The 15,847-nt window shown below is 56.6% G+C and overlaps 1 protein-coding gene across 2 annotated transcripts in view; it reads right to left on the bottom strand.

The window, feature by feature from the left end:
- Positions 1-85: 85 nt before the first annotated feature.
- Positions 86-15,847, bottom strand: part of LOC105700586 (protein expanded) — a 44,618-nt gene continuing 28,856 nt past the window's right edge. The window contains exons 5-13 of one of the 2 annotated variants that reach the window (XM_012426564.2): positions 10,991-11,070; positions 7,959-8,038; positions 6,100-6,340; positions 5,611-5,886; positions 5,365-5,530; positions 4,930-5,229; positions 4,537-4,815; positions 2,526-4,402; positions 86-2,458 (exon numbers count right to left, since the gene is read on the bottom strand). In XM_012426564.2, the coding sequence (XP_012281987.1) occupies positions 1,976-2,458; positions 2,526-4,402; positions 4,537-4,815; positions 4,930-5,229; positions 5,365-5,530; positions 5,611-5,886; positions 6,100-6,340; positions 7,959-8,038; positions 10,991-11,070 (3,782 nt within the window). In that variant the 3' untranslated portion in view covers positions 86-1,975. The remainder of the gene's footprint in view (positions 2,459-2,525; positions 4,403-4,536; positions 4,816-4,929; positions 5,230-5,364; positions 5,531-5,610; positions 5,887-6,099; positions 6,341-7,958; positions 8,039-10,990; positions 11,071-15,847) is intronic. The other variant, XM_012426566.2, reaches the window with a different exon arrangement.

The raw sequence follows: 15,847 nt of genomic DNA, 5'->3' as shown, positions 1-15,847 counted from the left end.
ATACCCAAAATATAGATAATCTCTGGCATGTAACTTGCAGGGGATATTAGTCTAATCGTCGAGGGTTCAAGGATGGGTGGAATTATTTTCATTAAAAAAAGTGTATTATTATTCATAGATGAGGTGGCGCGTGGTACGTACACGAGGTTCTCGACTACAGCAAGTCCTACCTTTCGACGCGTTTTTATGTACAGAGATGGCTTGTAGTTTTAATTATCATTAATGTCTAGCGTCAGTTAACGTGATTCAATGTTACGACTAAAGTCATTACCCATAACGTTACATGCTACGATTAATGTTGCGCGAAGTCCGCATCGAGACTCTGCGGACTGCATCTCCGATTTTTTATTGAACGCATCTTTCGCTCCCAGTGTTCGTTTTACCCGCCGTAGTCTTCGTTTTTCCGAGCTCTTACAATTCTTTTCTTTTTTTATATCCCTACGCGGTCGGAATCGCAGTAAAAATGAAAAGGGGGAAAAAAAAAGAGAAGAAACTAACTCCACGTGGAAGAGGTGTTACTTAACGTTCCCTCAATTTAATCTACTACGAGCCAGATTCACAGCGTCTTAAATTTAACGAACGCGTACTTAAATTTGATACAAGTAACAGATAAAGCAATTTTATTAGATACCCGATACACTACTCTTCCGCATAAAAGTGTTACGGTACATTTAAGGTAATTGTGAAACTGGCCACAAAATTTCGAGGGATCACGAAGACCGTACGTTAAACATGCACCAGAAATTCATGCAGGAGTCAGTTTCCATTTTTTCTTCTCCTTCTTTCGGTCTTCCACAGACACGAGGGATTGATCGATAGGAAGATAGATAGGAGAGACGATACCTTACAGCGAAAGCTCGTTCGAATATTGATAATCGAGAGCGAGTGGAAATAAATATTACACCTGTTGAGTCCGCGATTAAACGTAATAAAAAAAAAAAAGTGGAAGGTACGAATTCACTAGAGTATCGAGATATAATGGTCCGTGAGATATAGGGCGACAGAAGACATACTGTAATTAGTACCTAAGCGTACTCTGCGGTAATTTGATAAGAGAGCGACTATCTGTACTTCGTTATTCTCATAGCGCTAATCATGATTCCATGCTCGACCGATCCTCCGTTGCGACCGAAACGCGCGACTCCCTTTAACGAATCTATAATCAGTTCGATTGGAAAAGTACTTGTACAAAATATATCCAGCTGAGCGACAGCCCGTTGACCAACTTTTCAAAAATAGAAGGAGTCATCGAAAAACTCCTCGTGGTCAACCTGGCCGATCAGTGGGATTCCTCTGGATTCGCGAATGCAATTACCTGCATTATACCATCGAGTATTAAAAATATTATTATCGCGAGATTTACAGAGCTACTCTCCTACATCGAGCTCGCAGTTCCGACGTCGATTCGCAATGGACGCATACAAGATACTCCTGCATTGTTGGGACGAATAATAGAAATTTCTTCTTCAGGTTGCTCCTCTAGAACCGGAAGTCGACATACGCGAAGGTGTCCTCGTTATCGACATCACCGCCTCGGAGACCAGCAATGCAAGAGCGCATGAGCCAAAGGAGAAAGATAAAATGGCACCCTGAGTTGAAGAAGCACGGTCTACACTGTATGAAAAATGGAATACGCGAGGTAGGTGACACAACAATTCGACACAGTACTTTGCCTATCTCCCGGGAATGCCTTCAAGATGGACGTCGGGCCCGTCATCAACGATCCACCAAAGGTCCCAAAAACTCGGCAGATTACTTGTACATATTGGAATGAAGAAGAGGAGGGTGATCCTCGCCGAAAGCTCCGCAGCTTTCGACCGTGCAATGTGTATCGATTGATAGAGATTCGGACTCCCATCTACCACGATAAGTACTGATAAGATGCCTCCATAGGTTTCAAGGTCTTCCTTGTGATCGGTTTCTTTTTCTATGCGTTCCTGAGCGTTGGGCCTCTTCGCTTCTGAATCTTGAAGAGCTAGGAATGAGACGCCCGTCCAGGATCCTTCTTCGCGGGCGAGTGTCCAGGCGACGTGGAGACCCTGTACGCGTTGCCTTTGACCTCGGCAGGATGCCTGTGAGTGCCGGTGGAGGACTTCCTGGGTGGCTTCGAGATCTGCGCAGTGGACAGGCTACTAGCCGGATGCTTGCTCTTGCTGGTGGTAGCCGATGATCCATTCGAGTTCTTGCCGGTCGTCCTGGGCGAAGACGACACCGTGCCCTCAACCGAGTGCTTAGGCAGGACGAAGGCCTTGGTCTGCTTCAACAGGTAGCGATCGTTGCAGAGAGCAGAGATCAAGGGGAGGTCCAGGTTGCGACTCTTCTCCCTGAGAGTCCTGATGTCCAGCATCCCGTCTTCCTTCCCCGGTTCCCGCTCGGTTCTCGTCGCCTTGGCGGGTTTCTTCGCCGACGACGGCGCGGAAGAAGATGCCGATGGCAGTGGTTGACTCTTCTCGAGACTCTAAGAAATTCAAGAAATTAATTCCCCTCGAAACCACCCTAGAACTAGCCTAAAACGATTCACTCACCTGGATCTCGTAAGGCGGTGGCGGTGGAGGCGGCGGTAACCTGCGATGCTTCGGCTGTGGCAATGACTGCATTTTAGAACTAACCGGAGATTCGAAGCATTTAAGGATATTCTCGTCGCTTCTTGTCCTGGAGAACGCGTGAAGGGTGTGTGGGTGGGTCGGAGCTGGTGGTTCCCTCCTGAGGCTGTGGCTGCCTCCGGACGAGCACGTGACTCCACTGTACAGGGAGCTGGTGCTGGCCGCATAATGGCTACTCAGGTTCCCATGGATCAGGTAATTCCCCACGGAACTGGTGTCGCTGGTGCTGAGGTTCTGGTTACTGGCGTACTTGGTTGTGGAGGAGAACGAGGAGCCCGGTAAATACGGAGTGCTTCGATAGACAACGGAGGTCTTGTTGTCCAAGGACGGATAAGGCGGTGGAGGGATGGCGGCCATGGCAGCCAGGAGAGAGCCCTGCTTAGCGTCGATGTACTCCTGTTTAGAAACGGCCGGGTCCTTCAAAGGAAACATGACGTAGTCCACATCCGAGTAGAGCTGCTGCTTGTACTGTTCGATCTGCGACCTGGCGACCTGGCTGGAATAGACGCCAGCCAGGCTCGGCGGGGGTGGAGGAGGTTGCCTGGAATGTGTCGCAGGTGGAGGAGGCGGTGGTGGCGGAGAAGCCAGGTAAGGCAGCAGGACGGGTCCACCCCTGGACGCGTGAACATCCAGATAATTATTTGGACCGACCACCAGTGCCGCCACCGGCGCATGAACGGGCGTGGGCTTCATCTTATCTCCAGGATAAGTCGGAGGCTGAATCCTGGGCGGAGGTTTCGGGGTGATGGGGGGCGCCTCGATGTTGACGCCCGCCGAGAAGTTCAACATCGAAGAGGAGTTCGTGACGTTGAGCTTGGTGCCCGTCAGGGTGGTTTTGCTCCCCGGGAGGATGGCCGGAGGCTTGGCGGGGCTTCCGGTCTTGGGAGCGACCTCGCCGGAGTTGGGGAAGAAGGCGGGAATGGTCTCGGCCCGGGTGGAGGGTACATCAGGGTACGGTGGTGGTGGTGGTGGCTCTCTGGGAGTAACGGCGTCGTTCCTGGGAGGTGTTGGAGGTGGGATCTGAATGCGCTCGCGGGGAGAGGTGTAGGGTGGTGGTGGAGGCGGTGGTTCCGCTCTTCTAGGCGGCAGGGGCACGAAGTCCGCCCTGAGGGCGATGTAAGGCGGCGGCGGTGGAGGTTCTCTCTCCGGGGGAATTTTGCCTCTGAGAGGCTCTATGGTCGCGTAGTCGACGTTCACTGGGTATGGCGGAGGGGGTGGAAGCTGGCGGTCGCTGTCGGTCCTCGGGGGCGGCGGAGGTGGTGGTGGAGGCACCGTCACGTAGTCACAGTCCGAGTCCATCGAGTTGCTGATGGTCTTCCTGGGAGGGTACCGACCCACTATGAGGTCTGACAGCTCGTCGGCGGACAGCAACGGCCCAACGTCCGAGGGGTCGCTGCCGTCCCCTCTGAAACTCCCAGCGCTGAGGATGCTGTTGCTCCTGGACCTCGGGTCCTCCAGCTGCTGGTCGAGGGACACGCTCTGTATCGCGGGTACCGTGCGACCCACGTCCTCCTCGCCCTTGCAGACGCTGTATATCGGCTCCTGGTCTTCCGTACCGACGTCTTCCGTGTAGACGTCGCTGCCGTCCGACCTCAGGCCGCTGTGGATCGTGTAGAAGCCGGAAGTAACGGATGCCTCGTCCGTGGTCGACTGCACCGAGCTCAGGGCGCACACGTCGCTCACCGCCGAGGAGCCGTTGGCGTCCCCCGTGGGCGAGTACAGGTCCGCTATCCTCTCGTCCTGCATCTCGCTGCTCCTCAGGGTGTACACGCCGCTGGTCTCGCTCGCGATGTCGGTCCCTAAAATCCGACACACCAACGCGCTCTACTACCTTGTCGAGAGTCAACGACTACGGAGAAATCCTACATCTCCAAGGTCCCTGGTCCCGCGAGACGGGCCGTGGGCATCTCGGCGCCCCACCTGCGCCACTCACCTGCATATTTCCCCGTCTTCTTGCACCTGTCGTAAATGGCGCCCGGGAAGCTGGCCGCCTCGGACGAGACCGCCGAGTTCTGGGCGGTATGCGAGTAGCCCAGCTCCAGGCTGGAGGTCGCCGAGGTCCGCCTGATCCTCGTCGGTCCACCTGCGGGCGCGTTTACGACCACGACCGTACTGCAGCTGCTGCTGCACTGCGACCCCTCTGCTGCAGCAGCGGCACTCGATGTCAGCCTTAGGGCCACCGCCGAAGGCGCCGTGTCCGCACCGTCGACTTCTAGGAAACGGAGGGTTATAGATCCAAAACCGATCCCCCTCTAGCTCCGCCCGCTGCATCGGGAGGACCCAGGAGTTCCGGACTACGAACTCTATCCAGCAATATATCTCTCACCATCGACGGTGGAAACGGGAGAGGTCGGCCTGGAACGATCGTCCTCGTCGGCCCCGTTTACGACTTTCGCCGCTGCACCCTGGTTTGACGACTCGGTCAACCTGGGTAGGCACTCCGTGGAAGCCGGGGCCGTGTCGGGCTCGTCCTCGCTGTGCACCCTGTCGCTCACGATCCCGGATGTCGTGTTCGAGGAGGTGCTGGAGATGACCGAGATCCGCTGGTCACCGCGCGCGCCCCGCGTCGTGAGGCTCAGCTTGCAGCGCGCTGGGTACATGTAGCAGTCCCTGAGGACCTTGCGCTCTGTCGAGAGAAAAATTCGGACGTGGATGAACGTTCTGTCTACGATTAATGAAGATGAACCATGATGAATGACGACGATTAATAGCGATAAATAGCGATCAATGCCCATCAATGGTAACCAATTTCAAGGCGTACCCTCTTCCTCGCGACGTCTGGCCTCGCTCAGTCGTGGAGCTATGGCCATCGAGAACTGGTGGGTATCCCTGCAGAGACCCAGCAGGAGCTTGCTCTTGTCGTCGCATCCGCTGTACAGGGTGAGCTTGTCCGGCTGGTCGACCGCGCGGATCTCGAACTTCTTGCGCTACAATGGAACCCGTGATCAAGGACCCTGGACGTAGACGCTCATCGAATTACTGGGCGATCTTAGGACGTCCGACTCACGTCGAAGCACAGCTTGCCGATGTTGTTCCAGGCGAAGACCCTCGGGGTCTCCTCCTCGGCGTAGACCCGCACTCCTCGCGCGCAGATCGCCAGCAGGATTCGCCCTGGTCCCGCCTCGCCCTTGCTCCTTCGTAGTCGGTAGAGGTGCGCGTTGAGCGGCGCCTCCAACAGCACCGCCTCCCGGATGTACTGCAGCTCAGCCTCCTCTCGCGACAGCCCGCGATTGTTGCGGTGCTGCGCCGCGAGCACGGCCAGCACGTTCGGCTCGAGGCACATCTGAGGACACATTACCACAGTTACCATTAAGGTAAAAACATTTTATTTATTTATTCGATGTACCTTCTACTACCAGTGTCGCTTTTGAATGCTAGGTAATTTTTTATATACATTCAAGAACTTTTTTTTCTTTTTCCTATGTAATTCTATAGTATCTAGAGGTTGCACGTCCAAGATGCGCAGGTGTACTTTTTTAGGAGCTCTTTGACGTACATGGGGCGGTAGGTAATCGGTGGGTTTGCAGTAGCCGACCGATCCAGCGTGGGGTCGGTGCCGCTCTTCGGCGTAGTCCCCGAGGTCGGCCTGCAGGGCGAGGCCGGCCAGGGCGAGGAGCGGCGTGACCACGGAGCTCGCGTGAAGAGGGTGGTGAGGGTGCAGGCTCTCCACGCCGCCTCCATGTCGCACGACGTTGTCTCGCAGTTGAAGGTAGTAATGGTGGCGTGTCGTCTCATCGCTGCAAGCATCGCACAGATCACCCGTCGCAACATAACTCGACGAAAATTCGATCAACATCGGTAAAAAGTGATCCCTCCAGCCCTGATGCATTCGTTCGGAGGAATGCATCTGACAAATCATTTGACACCCCTTTACACGGTAGAGTCCCGCGCCAAGTACATCTGCCTTTTCACCGGAGGGAAATCACGGCGCGGAATTATCCGCCGCACTTGGCGCGACGTCTGCGACTTCATGAGAGATGGGAGTCGCGAAACGGGAAATCGGAGCGTTTCCACCGCGAGTTATCGTTTCCCTAATTATCGGGGACGAGGCTTCGTGCTCCGGGATAAGGCGCTTCCGTGATATCGCGTGTTAACGGTGACGGGCGATATTAATGCGCGGAGTGCAGTACGAAACGTCGATTACTAGAACTCTCTCTTCCTTTTTTCATTTTCCTCGCTTATCTCCTCCCGTAGGAAAGGCACTAACGCGAGTTAACGCGACTTCGGAGGACGCTTAAAGAAAAATCTAAGAAGGCCTTTTCAGCGATTTTCAAAACGTCGAGAGCGACATAGCGCGACGAGGCGGCCCCAGCCGGGAGGCTAACGGCGCGTTTAATTAAACGCGCCATTACCGGCAAGGCGTAAAAATAATTGAACCTCGAGGAATTTCTCCCGGCGAGAAAGTCAGGACAAAGCGATCCTAACGACCCGTTCTAACTCCGGCCTCGGGCGTCGTCTTCATTAGCCCCTCTCCGGGCTTTATTTCGACTCTTTTGGCCGAGAAATTCGATTGGCCCGTCGATACGGCCCGGCAATCGATTGGTAATTGGTTACTGCGCCTATCGAGATAATTGGCAGTGCTTTCGTTAAGGCAGCCCGGCCCGATCTATTATGAGCCGAGTAATAATTTATAATTATAAAGGGCAGCCCTCGGGGCCATTCGGCTACCGGACCAGAAGTCAAGATTTCAGCTCGACAAGGAACAGCCTCGCTCCTTTTTCGCCCGTCGTTTATTTTCCGTCCCTCCTTTCGTTTTTCCTTTCGTTCGCCTTTTTTATCCCCCTCGCTCCTCCCCGTTGGTACGCGCCGAGAGGATTCGCCGCGTAATCGCGAAACCGGGTGCCGCGACCGCGATGGCACCCTTACAGGAATATCTCGCTCACCGACGACCGCGCCCAAACGATCGGCCGTAACGATTCGGGAAATACAGAGCGACGCAGGAACCACGTCTACGTAAGTATATCAAATCCAATTTTTGATAACACGAGGAAATGATTCCAATGAAAGATGCACTACTCCATGAAGGCTACAGGACGCACCGGACAGAATTTCTAAATTCCGCGTCTTTAACAAGGAATTTCCATTTAGTATATTGAGACATTAATATTTCATATCCTCGATGCAAGGTAACCCTGACGTTTCGTAGAAACTCATGAAAATATTGGACTAGTTACGGGGTACAATTTCAGGGTCTGCACGGTTTTAAGATTTTTTCCCCCTGGATTAATTTTCGTTCCAAAAGAGTCCGGTCTCTTGGGCCTTAGGGCCCCGCCGAGCCCAAGAGGCCACCGGGCGCGTAAATCCCGCGATCTCCTCCTTAAACGTCAGGCTTTATAAATGCACCGGGGTACTCACCTGAGGAGCAGAGGAGTGTCGACGTAGTAGCGGACGCGAAAGTAAAGCACGAAAGCCGGGCGGCCGCTGCTGTCCAGTCCCTGGAAGTGGCAGAGAAGAAGAAGCGGTTAAAAAAGCGACTGAAAAAGGGGGGAAGAAAAGAGAGAAGGTGGAACAAAGGGCGGTAAAAAGGCTCGTTACGGATTACGGGGGAAACCGCGGGGCCGCGTAATCGAATGTACGCTCGGCGGGCATAAAAAGGAGTCGGCGGTTTTTTGCACGGCCGACTCCACACACGTACGATAATTTGTCTTGCTCGCGCGGCTCTTAATCGAACGAGCGTCGCGCTTAATGAGGAGCACCATAAATCAAGGCGAAAGGCTTCAAGGCGACCGATGACGCAAGACTGTCCCTCGAAAATTACGATTGGTCGCGCCGGTAATTACGATGGGGATATCGCGTACAAGAGCGGATCCGCTTCGTTAGGGTATGTCTACATCGAGCCGAGACGAGGCCTAAGGGTGCCTACACACGGCGCGACTCGCGATGCGCCACGACGCGTTTGAATTTGCCGCGTCCGCGCCGATACGGGAAGGTTCGCCCTTTTCCTCGAGTTTTCGCCGGAAAAAGGTCATCGTCGAATGTTCATGTGTCGAAAATAAATTGTTTAATTTTCCAGAGCCTCGAGGTCTTTACTCCACTTTTGGGGAGCTCCTTTGTCGGTGGAATTACTCGGGTACGGTTACCCAAGAGCGATGGGGCCATCGGCGAGGAAATGTCCGCTAAACGAAATGAATGGAGGCGCGATGCTGCTCGGCTTACGGTTTTCCGCCGTAACCGCAACAATGTATGCAAATTCTCCCTTCCGGGAACTTCTGCCCTGGATTCTGGCTTCTACAGTGCGAGTAGCCACCTTGGAGCGAGTACGAGCGAGTGGGCGAGCGAGTCGCCCCCGCGAATTGCCCACGCGACGCGTTCCTCTGACGGCGGGGCACGCATGCGCGTTTTGGACCCAGGGCGCCGAAACGGCAAATAAGTCTATTTTATATATATATACATAACTACAGATTGGACAGAACACCCGCGCACCTCCGACACCAAACCCGCAACTGACATCCCTGTAACATCCCATAAATTCATATATGTTTTTCTGAATTTATTAAAAAATCAACAAAATAATAATGTTAATAAGTGAAATTCAATAATACCACTCAACGATATATTCTCCTTCGTTATCAAGGGGCGAATGGTGGGGGGTGCACGGTTCATCTGGGCCTTTTTGGGCCCCTCGATAAGAGAAGTAAGAGTCGAGGTGAGAGATAAGATCGCGCATCTCCGCTATCGGTCGGTGCGGTATCGGACGTTAACGAGGGGCCCATCGACGGGCCTGATAGAGTCGCAATTAATTCGGCAAAAGGATCGAGCTGGCCCAGGTCGTTGAATTAGCATTCCCCGGTAGGGCCCCGAGTGATTTAAGGGTATCGTTAAAAATCGACCGCGGGAGGGTCCCCTGGGCCTTCCGGGGCCCGAGCCTCGGATTTGCGGAAGCGGAGGTCGGGCCTTATGGGCCTTACGGGCCCCGCGAGGCAAATCTTTCGCGCGTCCCGAAAGACGCATCTCTCCCTCGTATCCGGCGATCTGAGCACCTCGAAATCTCGTCGATACAAATTAGAGGCCCCGAACGAGGGCCCCAGGGCCCACGGCCGGGAGGGAGGGGGGATAGGGAACATCTCGATACGTAGAAGCGTCGGGAAGAGACGCGATATATCATCCGAAGGGGGCGAGAGAGACCGAAAGAGAGCCGAGGGGCCCGGGCAGGCCCCTTATATAAAAGGAGACGGAGAGACGAGGAGCGGTCCGGCCCAGAACGGGCCCCGATAACGAAGTCCGCTCCAAATTCGGTAGCCGGCGAAATTAAACTGGAAGGCCCCTCGGTCGCGTCTAGACCTAGACCCTCCGGTCAAATCGTAGCAAATTACCCCGGGCCCGTCCGCATATTTTACGAACCATAAATATTAATTCGCCACGCTCTCTCCCTATACTCTCGGGATTCGCCCGGTACACTCCCCGACAAAAACCGCCTCACCCCCCGCCATGGTCGATCCTTCCACGAGAGGAACCTCCAGCTTCCTCGTTTCCGAAATCCCGAACTCCAAAATCACCGCAAACGCGATGTCGGCAAAATAAAAGGGCGCAACGTCAATTGTTCAAATCAACGATGGAGTATACGCGCCGAAGATACGCCGCCATCTTGGAATTTCACTTTTACGGAATATCACCCAGAAGAAGTCTCATTTTATAAACCGTCAGTCACCGGGTCACTATTTTCTTCGCGTTTCCTTCAACGATTCTGAAATTTCAGTTTTTACCCGCGGTAGTTGATTTTAACTTCGACTTTTTACATGTCGATCGGGGTCAATTCGGCGGCAGTCCCGAATTCCGCGTCGACCGGTAGCCCGTCACCTAGAGGTACTTGCAGTCGGGAGGAAGATACGAGCTCGCCGGAGGTGGAAGGTGGTAGGTAGCAGGCCGAGAGTAGGTAGAGAGAGAAGGGAGGAAGGTGGGTAGGTCTTTAATAGGAGCCCGTACGGAGAGGATCTCGCGGGAGATGTTCCGCGTCGATAAGGACGTAGTCCGGTAGCCTGTTTTACCGGGCGAGTATTTATTGGTTATTGGTGGGCCGTCATTAGTGGTCGGGGCCCCCCGATGCAGAGCAGATTCGGAGATATCGCACGAACGTATTGGCCGCTACCGTCTTAAGGACGGAGTCTTTTAACGGGCCCTCGGGGGGGCCCGCGGCGGCCCAGGGCCGCCATCGCACCCGTCGTCGATGGAAATATGCTAATTCGGGCCCGGGCCCGGACCCCCCCCTCCCGGCACCCCTCGACGAGGAGCACCCGGCTCCGATTCGGCCGGCCGAGTACCACTGTCTCGGGGCCTTATTTCTTCGACGGGCCCCTCGAAAATCTCAATTCTACGTCTAGAGCCCTCTGTCCTCGCGATCGAGATATCTCGAAGGCGTAAGAAAAAAAAAATGTAAAAATGATACCCACGTAGGTGTGCGAGCTCCTCCAGTTCTTCGGGGCGTACTTGCTCAGCTTACTCTCGGGATCCACGAAGAGGTACTCGCCGTCTGCAACAATCGTCGGTGTAAGTTCATTTTGTATCGGGGAATGAAAAATCGGGGGAACCCCTGGGGCCCCATGGCGTCCGCGCGTCGCCGTTAAGTGCAGCGTGGGGCCCGTACTTGGTATTTACGTATCCTGGGCCCCTCTCCGTACAATTAGCGACAATGTTCGGGCTTAACCACGGGTTATCGACGTAACGGCGGCGGCCGCGGTTTGACGTAATTATCGCCAGCCCGCTGGTCGAGCCCCGAGCTGCGCGCGCCGATTACGCTACTCTTCGCGTAAGGCCCCGACACGGGGACCGTTCCCCTCCCCGGCGCATTCCTCGCACTCCACCTACGACCTGAATCCCACCTCGAGCTCGTTTCGAGAGAACACCTCGGTCGATAGTTTGAATAATTCCTGAAAATCTGCAAAATCGAGCACCACCTTGATCTTGCATTTTTTTTTTTCTTTTTAAGACCAAGGATAAGACTCATTTCAATAGTGGGAATAATTTGGGAATTTTGAATGGTTCTTTTGGAATCGGAAAACGGCGACCAGGGGATACGCGTGTCGGTCCCGCGGGACGTCGAAGACCCAACCGAGAACGGGCCCATCCCGGGGCGTCCCGGTGTCCCGATATGGTCTCCTCCGCGGTGGATGCAACTTGCAACCTGCAACCTTCTCCCCTCTCCCTTCTCACCTCGACCGCCTCCTACTACGTCGCCGTCATTCGCCTCGCTCGACTTTTTGCGCGGGGCCTGACGGGCCCCGAAACGCCGATACTCCTAAACGAGCGAGAAACAATGAAAGGAGCCCGCTCTCGGCGCGGCCGATGTTCGTGAATGAGAGGGCCCCGAAACCTGTCCTGCTGCCCACACGGGCCCAGGACTCGCCGCGGGGCCTGCTCTCCGTCCTCCGGCGACGCGCGACATCGCGACGCGGTGACCCCCTCGCCCGCGGCGACAATGGCCCTCTCTCGACTTAATCGCGCGCGATAATTCAATAATCACCCCAATTACGCGTCGACACCCAGAAGACCGATTCCCGACCGTTCAACAGCCCCATAGAATTTTTTCCCCCAAGTTATCCTCCACTCCCCTTTAATTATTTTCATATTTCCATCTACACCGACGACAATGGCCCATCTTGAATTATCCCCCAAGATAATTTAATAATCACCCCCCTAAAAGGGTCCAACCGAAAGATCGATCCTGGTCCATTCCTTACCCCTCTGGGATTTCCTATCCCCCTCCCCGACCATCTCCCCATTTTTCCATGCCGTTTCAAATCCGTAATTCCGGAACGGGGAGATAAAATCAATTAATCCCGAAAACTGCATATTCAGGCGCAGGAGGGCGGGGCACACCTTCCTCGAGTCCCTGGGCCATTTTATCTCGCGGCAAGGGTTAATACCTCGGCGAGGAGGGCTCGGTTTAGATAGGCGGGATGATCGAGTGGCGGTGCGCTTAGCATATTCCGATTTGGCCGAGATACAGCCATCCCGGCCGGCCGAGAGCCACGAATGCCATAGCGACTGCGAGTGGAGAGCCGCATTCCGCGGTGGAGCCAGCCAAGGATGAAGGAAGGAGTCGGGGATGTAATGCACTAATGGCTCGGCGAGGGGACCACCTCGCCTCTCTCCGTCTCCTTCTGCCCCATGCCGGGCCCGGAGGTGGGACGAAGAGGGATGCGTCAGAATGCACTCGCCAGGAGGGGAGGGGACCGAGGAGGGGAGAGAGGGCCGCGGTTTATTCAGAACCTGCGACTCAGGCCCAACGCTCGCGCGCTTTATACCCCGCTACAAGTATGCATACATGTATATACATATTTATATATATATACATATATGTACCCAAGTATATATAAATAAATTTTTACCCAAGGGCGCCGTCGCGAAATCCCGCGGACACCTCGCCTTAACCTCGAAACCTCGCCGCGGTTCCGTCAGGCCCGACCACGTGGTCGAGAACAATGGGGCCCAAAGAGTCGCGCAATCCGCGGCCGGCCGAAACGGCGCATGCGCACATAACGCGTCGCCGCGTGCACGTGTGGCCGCGCGACTCGTAAATCAGTTGCCGCTCCGGTCCGGTCGGGCCCGGTCGGGCCCGGCGCGGCCGGCCCTCGTCCCCCTCGGGTGGCGGAGGGCACCTGTGTTACTCAAGGTATAACCCGGCCATTACCGGGGAATGCTGCCCGCGGGCTACGAACCCCGACCCTCTCGCGTAGCCCCCCATCGCCCCCATAGGGCCCACGGGCCCCTCGCGTCCCAGGGGATCCCCTTCGATCGAGCTCGAAAACGAGCCTCTACCCTGGATTCGGGAAACCGAATTTTCGGAAATTACCCTGCCAATTATTACCGCCACGGTAAGCGATGGAGAGAAGGCTCGAAGGGAACCAAGATGGCCGAGGGTAAGGCCCCGGCCGCGTCGCGACAGGAGGAAGAGATCCGGCCGAAGAAGGGGCCGCAGAAGAAGCGACGGGGAACGATCCCCATAAACTCGGCGGGTTTCCCAGAAAGAAACAATGCCCGCTGCCGCAACAATGCGGCGTAACCGTAATTACAGCGGTAATCACCCTTGATTACCGAGAGAGCGCCGGGATCCGAGGCGGGCGATCTCGCGGCGCTCTCGCCCTCTCTCACGGAACGTCCGTTCCCTGAATTTTCTCCGGTCGTTCGGCCGTTTTCCCCGGCATTCGTTAACCGGGGTAAGGATACGTCCGACTCGGCCCCGTTCCGTGAGAACGTTCCCCGTTCTCGGGCTCGGTGCGAATCGCTTGCCGATTCGAATTTTCGAGAAATCGAGTCGGCCCAGCGGCGTCAAGATGGCGGTGCGCGGGCTCCGTAAAACCCGCGCGGAGGTACATCCGGCGACACCTGCAAGAATTCGGCGCTAATGTCGGCCCCTGGAGGGGGGTCCGGGTCCCGGGTTGCGTTTTACGGAAGATGGATGGAGTTCCGGCGCGCCAGGCCCGAGGTGGCAGGGGCAACGGCGTCGGAAGGTGGGTGGGGGCCCGATAGGGGGAGGGGGGGATAAAACGTGGCTCCCACCACCCCCCGGGGGGCACTATCCGGACCTCATCGCATATTTCATCCCGATCAAATTATTCCGAGGAATAAAACACGCTACACGCATCAGACCGAGCGTCCGGCGACGGTGCGGTCGGGCCTCGTGGCGGCGGCGGGGCCGAACGGGCCCAAGACGGGAAGAGAGGTGGGGGGTTGGGGGCTTGGGGGGGAAGGGGCCCGCCAGCTGCTACCCGATACATCCTCGGACCCCCGAACCGCCCCCGGCTTCACCCCCGGCGCAGCGGCGGCGGCGACGCCGGGCCGGGTCCGCCGCGGCCGCGTGGTCCCCGGCACCGGGCCTTCATTAGGGGCCCCGCGTAAAATAAATCAAACGGGGACGCGGTTCAATTTATAAAACGCCATTACGCCTTATGAATGAGCCATTCACGGGCGCGCACGGGGCGCGCGAGCGCGGACGCGCCCCGTCCTCGGCCGGGCGCTCTCGTCGTCGCGATCCTCGGGCCCGACCCCCCGTTCCCCTCGCCTCCCCACGGAGGGGGCCCGTCAGGGGAGGGGAGGTCCCGCGAGCATGCGCGAGAGGAGGTAGACCGACCGAGAGGAAGAGAGAGAGAGAGAAAGAGGGCGTCGTAACGTAAGGCAATTGGCAAGAGGTGTTGTTTATGAGAGTTTCGAGGGTAAAAAAAGGGACATTGGGTCCCCGTCGCGGCGGCGCGCAGCGCCCGAGTCCGCCAGCGTCTCCGCTGGCTCGCCAGTCCCCTTCCCCTCCCCGCCCTGCCGCGCCTACGCGGGGTATATATATACCCGCACGCGTCGCTCCGTCTCACTCTCGCGCGCGCCGCGCGGTCGAGGCTCTCCTACCACATTCTTGGGCCCGAAGGGAGCCGCGCGGGCGGCGGCGCGCCTCGGGGGGCGGGGAGGGGGACGACGGGCCCTATACAAATCACCGGGGCTACCGTCTTACCCGGGGCTCTCCGTCTCTCTCGCGCCCCTTTCCCCCGGCCGGCTCGCGCTCGCTCCCTCTCTCTCGCTAGCTCGCCTGCCGAGCATCGCCGCGCCCTCTCTCGCTCCCTCTCCCTCCCCGGCTGCGCTCGTTATCTCTCTCATTTATCGCCTCCCCGCTCGCCGTCTCTCTCGCGCGCACGTGGACACCCGGGATTCCGTTAGGCGGTCCGGCTCGCGCGCGCGCTTTCCCTCCCCCTCCCTCCTCTCGCCCTCTTGTCATCCTTCCTTCTCCCTCTCGCTCCGTCTCCTCGGAAACTCGCGTTTCGGGCCCTCTCCGTCCCTCGCCCGCATACGCGAGGGTCCTCCTACTTCGCTTTCCACCCTCTCCCTCTCTCTCGCCCGCCCGGGATCCCGCATCGCGGCGTCTCTGTCTCTCCCTCGTGCGCCGCTCGCCGGGCCCAACGCTACGCGCGAGCGTCTCCCCGGGCGCGCCTTACCCGAGGGATTTTGACGTATCCCGTGGATCGCTCCCGCGGGACCGCCGTCGACGATTATTATTTTCGTCCAAGGGTAGCCGTCGCTCTGACGTTTTCCTGACTTATCCCCTGTCACCGATAGCGCGAACGCCTATCGTCGAATTTCTTAGGGGGCCACCACTCGTTATCCCCCGGAATTTCTCCACGCCCCCGTTTTACGCAGATCATGGTAACCGTATTAACAGCCATTAACTCTTCCCCATTATCCTGGAATTTAAATGACCCGGAGTCATCCCAAGAATGTAGACGTGGATGTCTCGGCGCGAGGGCCGATTTGGGCCCGTGCCATTC

This window comes from Orussus abietinus, unplaced genomic scaffold, assembly GCF_000612105.2.
Source record: "Orussus abietinus isolate OABI.00-Male unplaced genomic scaffold, Oabi_2.0 scaffold2, whole genome shotgun sequence".
NCBI lineage: Eukaryota > Metazoa > Arthropoda > Insecta > Hymenoptera > Orussidae > Orussus > Orussus abietinus.
This window is presented reverse-complemented; position numbering and strand designations above follow the sequence as displayed.